This window comes from Nicotiana tabacum, chromosome 10 (assembly GCF_000715075.1).
Source record: "Nicotiana tabacum cultivar K326 chromosome 10, ASM71507v2, whole genome shotgun sequence".
In the NCBI taxonomy this organism is placed as follows: Eukaryota; Viridiplantae; Streptophyta; class Magnoliopsida; order Solanales; family Solanaceae; genus Nicotiana; species Nicotiana tabacum.
Genome location: NC_134089.1, coordinates 26569982 through 26580216, shown reverse-complemented (window position 1 = coordinate 26580216; position 10235 = coordinate 26569982). Strand labels below are relative to the sequence as shown.

Below are 10235 nucleotides of genomic sequence, written 5' to 3'. Positions count from 1 at the left end.
CCAAGCTAGCAGCAACAACCAGAAACATCACCAAGGAGAACGTGGTCACCCTTCTCCACTCATCAATAGACCAAGTCGAGGTACATTTTATAAATTTAACTTGGGACTAGCGTAATCGTATCATATTATATCTACAGGACGGGACACTCCCATAAGATAAAAAATAAGCCAAAAAGCTTCGAATACAGGCGGCCAGATATAGTCTCATAAGCCACGACCTTTACAAAAGGACATTCGGCGGCCCGTTGGCCAAATGCCTCGGACCCAATCAGACAAGACGAGTGTTCGAAGAGGTACATGAAGGCCACTGCGGTGCCCATACCGGTAACCGATCCCTCGTCAGATGTCTTATTCGTGCAGGATACTACTGGCCCACTATGAAAAAAGAGGCCTCAGAGTACGTCAAGAAGTGCGAGCAATGACAAAAATACGCCCCTATGATACACCAGGCGGGGGAAATCCTGCACTCCGTCACCTCCCCATGGCCATTCATAAAATGGGGGATGGATATCGTTGGGCCCCTCCCAGCAGGGCAAGGTAAGGTACGCTTCCTTTTGGTTTTAACTGACTATTTTTTCAAATGGGTGGAAGCAGGTGCGGTCGCTCAAATACGCAAACAAGAAGTCATCACGTTCATCTGGAAAAACATCATATGCCGCCTCGGCATCCCCAAAGAGATCAGTTGCGACAAAGGAGCCCAGTTCGTCGGAAAAAAGATGACTGAGTTCTTCAAAAAATGGCGCATCAAGTGGATACTCACCACGCCATATCATCCTGCCGGCAACGGTCAAGCGGAATCCTCCAATAAAACAATATTGAATATATTAAAGAAAAAGCTTGAAGACGCCAAAGGGTTAGGGCCAAAACTACTACCGGAGGTGCTATGGGCCTACCGCACAACGCCAAAGATCAGCACAGGAGAAATGTCGTATTCATTGGTCTACGTCACCGATGTAGTCATACCCGTTAAGGTCGGGGAACCCAGCCTGAGGTACTCCAATGAGAGTGGATAAAGCAATAAAGAAAGCAGGTTACAAGACCTGGACGAGGTCGAATAGCAAAGGGATATGGCACACATAAGAATGGTGGCCCAAAAACAACAAGCAGAAAGGTAATATAACAAGAAGGCCAAAGTACGACCACTCAGAGTCGGGGACTATGTTCTAAAGGCCAAAACGCAAGCGACAAAGGACCCGAATAAAGGGAAACTAGGAACAAATTGGGATGGGCCATACAAAATCACAGCAGCAGCAAGTAAAGGAGCATTCCAGCTAGAAATAATGGAAGGAAAACTATTGCAAAATAACTGGAAAGTCGCCCACCTCAAATACTTCCACTTCTGAGAAAAGACGCTGCCCCAGTCATATTCTTTTTCCCTCACCCGGGTTTTGTCCCAATCGGGTTTTCTCGGGGAGGTTTTTAATGAGGTGACGAGGGGGACATCTCGAGGTTTGAAGTATTGTTCATTGCCCCACCTACCGACTATATCTCCAGGCCGAGCAATAAAATGACTAGGTATAATCTCCATTATATGTACAAAGTCGACATGTATATCCGATATATGAATAAAATCACTCCATTATGTGCACGAAAGCAACGCGCATGTCCAATATATGAATGAAACTAGCTTCCACAACACTCCAACAAATAGAATAGAACGCCACCTCACGACGGGATCTTACTTCGGTGCCAGCTCGAAAGTAACGTCTCAATGGCTAAGGCCATCGACAAAAAACGAGTTCGGCATCGTTCAAACCACGACGAGATCTTACTTCGGTGCCAACTCAAAAATAACATCCCAATGGCTAAGGCCATCGACATAAAAAATGAGTTCGACATCGTTCGAACCACGAAGGGATCTTACTTCGGCGCCAGTTCGAAAGTAACATCCCAATGGCTAAGGCCATTGACATAAAAAATGAGTTCGACATCGTTCAAACCACGACAGGGTCTTACTTCGGCACCAACTCGAAAGTAACATCCCAATAGCTAAGGTCATCGACATAAAAAATGAGTTTGCCATCACTCGAACTGCAGCGGGATACTACTTCGACGCCAACTCAAAAGCGATATCCCTACGGCTAAGGTTGTTGCCAACGAAAAGAGTTCGACTAAACTCAATACAATAAGTTTAGCATTTCAACAAAGCATCGAAATGACGTAACCATGACAGAAGTCGTCAAATAAAAATCATTCAAAGAAAATGACTCATAGATTTACGACCAAAAACGACCTCCATCCATAGCAAATATGTTACAAATATTTGTCTTTACAAAGGGCTCAAAGACACCCTTACAAAAATCGCAAAGCAAAAAGTAAAGTACAAAAGAAATACTACACATCATTCCCGGTGGCATACACGTCTTCATACCAAGAGTCGGAGGCGAGTCTGTCCGCATCATCAGAGTTTATATCACTGCCGTCAGACGTAAGAGGGTCATACCAGCATGCCTCACGAGCTGCATGAGCCTTAGCATGTACATCCGAAGCTCCGCTTCAGACGCCCTCCCATCAATATGAAGAGCTTTGTACACATCAAGCTAAGCCTCGGCGTGAACCCACAACTCATATAGACGTCGAGGCATGACAGGGTCAGCCGGTGCATAAGATGAAGAAGGCTGAGATTGTCGTTGTACGTCCTCCGCTTTTAAAGAATCCATTTGCTTGTTCAATACGGACAATTCCGCCTCTAACCCTTGAACACGCCCCTTAAGCCCCGCAATCTTAAGTGCAGACGCCTCCTTCTTCTTGGTCCGCTCCTACCTACAAACATGGAGGGCATCATCCAAGACTGCTGCCTTAGAGATTACAGTCACCAATCTATCGGCACTTACGCCCAGCTCACCTTTAAGCTCATTGATCTCCGCCGTCTTTGTATCCAGATCAACAGTCAAATTGGCCACCTTGGCTTGGAGGTCGGCATTCTCGGCCATTACCCCCTACTCAGCTCGAGCTCATCTTCCTTCACTTTGAGGGATGCCTCGAGCTCACTGTTATAGGCGATGGCCTTCATGAGGTCCTCGTCTCTCTCCCTCAACTCCTCGACCTTACGCGCCAATTGATCCTCCCTCTATGTAAACCCTTCACGGAACATTTAGAAGTCAGGATCCTGAGTGTAGATGTCAGCCATCGCACGATGCTTGGTGCGATATTGTTGATATTTAGAAGACATTTTTTCATAAATGGCCATCCTTATCTTTTCCTGGCGCTCGCGTTCGATCTCCATGATAAAGGTCTGGCACAAAAAAAGTGAAGTTTAAACAAAAATACATGCCAAAAACAATAACACAAACCCAACGACGAAATGAAAAGAAAGATATCTACCCGAAAGGCCATGCCAAAGACGCTCCGAGACAACTCCATATCGCTCATCGCTCTAAGCGCCTCGTTCTTAGGGGCAACACATAAAGGAGCTAAAGCAGACTCCACCTGATCACAGTCCGACAATAAGTTGTAGTCCCAGGGACAACTATATGTCGATCAGAACCCTCCACTCTGACCTCTACGTGAGTGTGACGCTCCAAAAACTCACGAACATCCCGCGGTCAACATCCGGGCCCGAGCCTTCGCCCTCGACATGTGGGCCCCTTCCGACATTGGACGATGCACCACCCTCAGCGGAGCGTACAGAACCACGTCCTTGGTAAACCCCTTCTATTTAGGGAGATCTCCCCGCCAAGATGGTGTCGGCCATAAATGGGGGTACAGGTGCCATCTACGTCGCACCCGTCCTATTCTCACCAATATCAGCGGTCATGCCCTTCCTAAGCTCCACCCTCTTTCTTTTCCTCGATAAGGATTCATCCCCATTAGAAGACTCATCCACAGGGTGATGGACCGGTAAAGAAGAGATTGTTTCCCTCACGACCATATCGTGAGAAGAATCTCCTGCCTATATCGGTTGAGTATGACCCTCTCGGACGGACTCACTCAGAGCAAATTGCATTCCTGTAGTAGCGACGGCCTGTCGAATTGCAGGGACTGGGGCCTTACGCCTAGAAGCACCATGACCTGTCGTCATAGAAAGCCATATCAGTAGGCATGACGACCAATGACAAGATGGCGGCGTAGAGGAAGACACTTACCGAAAGAATCTTTCGGCCCAAAGCAATTCACGAAAGCGGGTCAGTCTCGAGTCTCCGCTGCATGGGGTAGCAGATAGGCTACCCAATCCCTTATACCCGCAATAGGGCAGGGCACGCGCCCCATAGCTGCAAAAGAGAAGCAAGTAAGCACTAAGGTGAATAAAGAAGAAAAGGAAGAATAAACAAGTGGCGACACTTACGATCCTCGTTCCCTCCAGGAATATAGCGGGGTTAGACACGATATGTTTAGTTTTGAAGAAGAAGTACTTATGCCAAAATTTGCGACTCGCCCGGTCATCGGTTCCGACCACCAGCCTTTTTGTCCCACGGTGCCTCAGATGTACCATAGTACCCCTATGAAAGCTGGTTGAAAACAAGTGTAGAAGGTGGTGAACGGTAACCTCACACCCCGCCAACTCCACATATTTTGTCAACAACAAGAGTATTTTGAGCGTGTACAGGGAAAGTTGTGCCGGGCAAACTTGATAGAATCGACAGAATTCTTCCGCTAATGGGAGAAGGGGGAAGGAATGACCAATCACAAAGGGGTACTCATAGAAGGCTCATTACCTAGGCCTATGGACTTCCACGAAGTCCCCTCCCACTGGAACCATCTCAATATGAGCGGGAATGCTATATTTTGCACAGAGAGCATCGATATGGACTTGCTTCGACAATGGAGGGCCCTTAAGGAAATCGCTTCAAGACGAAGGATGTCTCGGCAGCAACTCCTCCATGGTGGGAAAGCTATCCCCTTCCTCCACCATCGTGTCCTCACCGCCGGTAATGGGCTCCACGGACAATGGGGTAGCGTCAGAAACCCCCTCACGCGATCGATGTGATCTAGGCATATTTATAGCGATGAATGTTGTGACAGAACAGAAAAAGCCAAGGACGACAAACGGAGAGAAAGCAAAGATAATTGCTAGAGCAAAAGCGGGAGAGAAGGAAAGGAATAACCAAAGAAGAAATGGCCAAGAGTTTTTGAAAATACAAACCCTCCATCTATTTATAGGATTGGGTGGCTCCAGAATCGAAGCGGAAGGCTACAGAATGGCACCGAAATCGAAGCGACAAGCTGTCTCAAAAATACGCATAATGATGACGCACGTGGAGGTGACTTCATTTCCCAATAAGATACACCACACATGGTCTCGTTGAGCATGCTAACCTTCCATTGTTGGCCAAGTCATAACGTTTCGTGAAACCAAATTTCTCCACAAGTGTGGGCGATGTCCGCTCATCAAGGATGATCCAAGTCGCAACCTCGACAAGCGGAGGGACTAATTGTATAGGTCTAAATTTGGTCGACCATGGCTACTGTCAAATACGACCAAAGATGAGGTCTCCACAGTATGACGCCCTGTGGAGGACGATGACGACCGACAACAGATGAAGGACGTATGACTTTTGTAATAGCGTCAACCTAACAAGGTGCATTAGGAATATACTCTCGAATTTCCCTAGGTATGTCTGCTAGGGTTCAGAGGGGTTGTCCCTTATATATATAGGAAGGAAGTAACCTTGGGGGGGGGGATTTTTTTAAACTAAGAACTTGCTTTGTAATACTGATTCAACATTGGTAGTGATCATTTTTTACACACTTAATCCTCCTGTTCCAGGAGATCAATAGATTCTATTTACCTTGTTCATCCCTCATGTCCCTAATTCTGGAATTTATTATACTTGGCTGAGATTAACCCTTTTATCTTCTTTAATTGATTTAACCAAAATGGATTCGATATCTTTTGGGTCAAACACTAATTATCGATAACCTCTAGCATAAACAATTACTAGTAAGAATAAATACCATTAAAGAAATGTTCCGCTTATTTTAACTCATAGGTCAATTGGCTGTGAGATATTTTTAAGTATGCATATACTTTTTTTACACCTCCCAAGAGCTTTCCGCTTTGTTCCTTGGTAAATTGAACCTGCAATCTTATAGTGGAAAGTAGCGAGTGTTTATCATAGAGCGACCCTCTTTTGTCAGCTTATATATATATATATATATATATATATATATATATATATATATATATATATATATATAAATATATAATTTTAAAAGATAAATTATGTTCTTTTTACAATGATGCTGTCTAGGGCATCATGCATCCACCTCAGCTATTCTAGTGTATATTTATTATCTCTCAATAACATATGTGTGCATATTCGACGGGTTCAATTGAACTCATAATTTTTTACGCGGAATAAAAATTTATTAAAATTACAAAATAGTAGATATAAATCCATAACTTTAAAATATAATAGGTTCAATGATAAAAAAATTTAAAAATTAAACCCATAAAATTTAAATTCTGGATCCGCCTCTGCACATGTATTATGTAACTCGGCCACTAAGTCTAGGCACATGAGAAAAATATAGCAATTTAAATCCTGATCTTCTACATTTTTCACTAATTTCATTGACCGGTAAATCACTAACCTTTGGTGCAACTTTTGTTCTTGTTTTTACAAGAGTGGTAACTAGGAGCCCCAAATTTTCAAATTTGTGGTAGAATTCAAATAGTTGTACAATAATTGCATCAACTCTTTATCCACGAACATACTAAAAAGAAAAGCACAAAAAAAAAAAAGTAAAAAGATAAGAGAATAATTCTGGAGGAAAAAAATAGCTTAAATCATAACCTCAAAGCCAAGTAGTTCCAAGAAATCTCAATCTTTATTGTTACTCAATCTATTCATCCAACCAAATAGAAAAAAACAGAGGCCATGTCAAAAATTAAAGTCCCTTTGAAATGTCCACCTAATATAGCCAATCTTCAATTGTGTGGCCGTTAGGAATTCGTTAGCCAAATCCACATAAATTTTCTTACTCTCACCTTAACCTTACACTTCATACAAGTTACAACTTGTGCTATAAAGTCTCTCACTTGCCCAAACTTTCTTCACCAACTAACTGTTGAATTTTTTTTCTCAGCAAATTTAAAAAAAGAGTTTCTAAATCAGTTTTCTGTTTGTGTTCAGAGTTAGTCAAAGACCATGGCTACCTCTGTCTCAACCATTGGAGCTGTTAACAAAGCACCGGTACTATGTTTTTTCTCGTCACTCTTTAAGAAAATGTCAATTTTGTTTATTATATATGATAACGTTTTCTAACTGTCTTTTACTTAGTTATAATCCATTGTATAAATATCGGGCTGAGATGAGCTTAAATAGAGTGACATGGTTAGTGCAGATTCATATAGCCGACCCCAATTTACTTGGATTGAGACATAGTTGTTTTTGTTGTAATGACTTGAAATTGAAGTTCTTTCGGTCAATTCTTGGATGGGGTCCTTTGAGTATAAGAATAGAAAAGAAACTTAACTGGATAATTTAGGAATGTTTGTGTTTAAGATTGATACTAGGATAATACAGGTTTGACATCTAAATAAGAACAAAGGCAACCCTAACCCTGTGCATTAAGTTCCTGCTACGCGCGGGTCGAAAAAGGGCCGGACCACAAGGGTCTGTTGTACGCAGTCTTACCTTACATTTCTGCAAGAGGCTGTTTCCACAGCTCGAATCCGTGACATCCTGGTCACATGACAACAGCTTTACAAGTTACGCTAGAATACAGTAGAAAAAAAAAGACTATGGATTGTGGGGTTTATTCAAGATTTTACCAATATTCAGTGACTGTTACTAAGAAAACATTTTTGTTACAGTTGAGTTTGAACAACTCAGTTGCTGGAACTTCAGTTCCAAGCACAGCCTTCTTTGGCAAAACTTTGAAGAAAGTGTATGGAAAAGGTGTTTCAAGCCCCAAGGTTACAAACAAGAGCTTGAGGATTGTAGCTGAACAAATAGATGTTGATCCGAAGAAACAGACCGACAGTGACAGATGGAAGGGTCTTGTCCAAGACTTCTCCGATGATCAACAGGACATCACCCGGGGTAAGGGTATGGTTGACAGTCTTTTCCAGGCTCCAACGGGTACTGGTACTCACCACGCTGTGTTGCAATCCTACGAATACGTCAGCCAAGGTCTTCGCCAGTAAGTCTGACCATCTTATCTAAAAGCTGAAAAGCCACGTACCTTTGATACTCCATTAAGGGAGGAAATTGTGTTAATTATGAAGTTTTGGTTCTAAATGTATTTTCACCTTGCTTATCTAGGTACAACTTGGACAACAAGTTGGACGGATTCTACATCGCTCCTGCTTTCATGGACAAGCTTGTTGTTCACATCACCAAGAACTTCTTGAAATTGCCCAACATCAAGGTATGTTAAGGAAATGTTTTGTTTAAAAATTCTGGCTTTAGCAGTCTTTCTTTTGGTGTAAAAGAAGATTGAACTTTGTTTATGTTTCTTACAGGTTCCACTTATCTTGGGTATCTGGGGAGGCAAAGGTCAAGGCAAATCATTCCAGTGTGAACTTGTCTTCAGAAAGATGGGAATCAAGTGAGTTTTGACCTAAGTTACATATTATCTTAACCTATGTTGCGAGGACTCTCCAAAATGTTGCCGCACCCGTATCGGATCCTCCAAAAATGCACTATTTTTGGAGGATCTGATAGGCACCTGACAACATTTTTGGAGAGTCCAAGCAACATAGATCTTAACTCATAATTTGTCAAGGGAAATGGATTAAAGTTACTTACTATATTTGGTGTATAAAAATTGCAGCCCCATTATGATGAGTGCTGGAGAATTGGAAAGTGGAAATGCAGGAGAGCCAGCCAAGTTGATTAGGCAAAGGTACAGAGAAGCAGCAGAAATCATCAGAAAGGGAAATATGTGTTGCCTCTTCATCAACGATCTCGATGCAGGAGCTGGTAGAATGGGTGGAACTACCCAATACACTGTCAACAACCAAATGGTGAATGCCACTCTCATGAACATTGCTGACAACCCGACAAATGTCCAGCTCCCCGGTATGTACAACAAGCAAGAGAATGCCAGGGTCCCTATTATCGTCACTGGTAACGATTTCTCCACATTGTATGCTCCACTTATCCGTGATGGTCGTATGGAGAAGTTCTACTGGGCACCAACTAGGGAAGACAGAATTGGTGTTTGCACAGGTATTTTCAGGACCGACAATGTTCCTGCTGAAGACGTTGTCAAGATTGTTGATAACTTCCCTGGACAATCTATCGGTAAGGACACTAAAAATTACACAAAGTTCTTACTTTTCTTAAGATGAATATATAAGAAAGTCAATGATGATATCTGATGGATACCTTTGTTCTTAAAAAACAGACTTTTTCGGTGCACTGAGGGCGAGAGTATACGATGATGAAGTAAGGAAGTGGGTATCAGGCACTGGAATTGAAAAGATTGGAGACAAACTTTTGAACTCTTTTGACGGACCACCAACTTTTGAGCAACCAAAGATGACCATTGAGAAGCTCCTCGAGTACGGTAATATGCTTGTACAAGAGCAAGAAAATGTGAAGAGAGTTCAGTTGGCTGACAAATACCTCAAAGAGGCTGCACTTGGTGATGCCAATGCTGATGCCATTAACAATGGATCCTTCTTTGCTAGTTAGTATCTTCGTCGACTTAAAGCCTAAAACAAGAGGTTTGATTACTGTTGTTTATAAATGCTTTAACAATAAGACTGAAAATTTTGAGAAGAGTTTCATAAACTTATGTATTACAACTTGGATGCAGGAAAAGAAGCACAACATGTTGATCTTCCTGTTGCTGAAGGCTCTACTGATTCAATTGCAACAAAACTTGATTCAACTTCTATGGCTGAAGATGGAAGTTATCTTTTCAAATTTTAAGGGCACTTTTGTGGGAGTAGCTATTTGATATGACCAGAATTGTGTATTTATGAAATCAGTTCTGTTTTGTTAATACAAGATTTGGTTGAGCTTTTGTATCAGTTTTGTAATGCTATGTAATCAATTTCTTGATTTTGAATTTCAAGATTTGGTTTACCTGAAATTACATTGAACATGGAACCCTCAATATTTGAACTCTGCAAGGTAACATCAATAACTTGAAAAAATAAAGAATTAACACCAAAAGAAACAAGATTGAGTACCATCTAACTAAGACTTGGAGTAAATTGCTCAAAGCAGTAAGACATCAACATATTATCTATGTCATACCTAAAACTGCAGTTTTATTTGAAAAACAATTTTTTAAGCGCAATGGACTGCTTTTGATAATCATCTGCATAAAGGAGA

General features: G+C 42.1%; 1 protein-coding gene across 1 annotated transcript; it reads left to right on the top strand.

Moving 5' to 3' along the window:
* Positions 1 to 7076: 7076 nt before the first annotated feature.
* Positions 7077 to 9966, top strand: LOC107819807 (ribulose bisphosphate carboxylase/oxygenase activase 1, chloroplastic; the record flags this gene model as incomplete). Its single annotated transcript, NM_001326055.1, is given in 7 exon segments — positions 7077 to 7136; positions 7760 to 8088; positions 8211 to 8316; positions 8411 to 8496; positions 8722 to 9194; positions 9298 to 9619; positions 9712 to 9966. Coding segments are annotated over 6 exon segments (1329 nt in total). The 3' UTR covers positions 9588 to 9619; positions 9712 to 9966.
* Between the last annotated feature and the right edge of the window lie 269 nt (positions 9967 to 10235).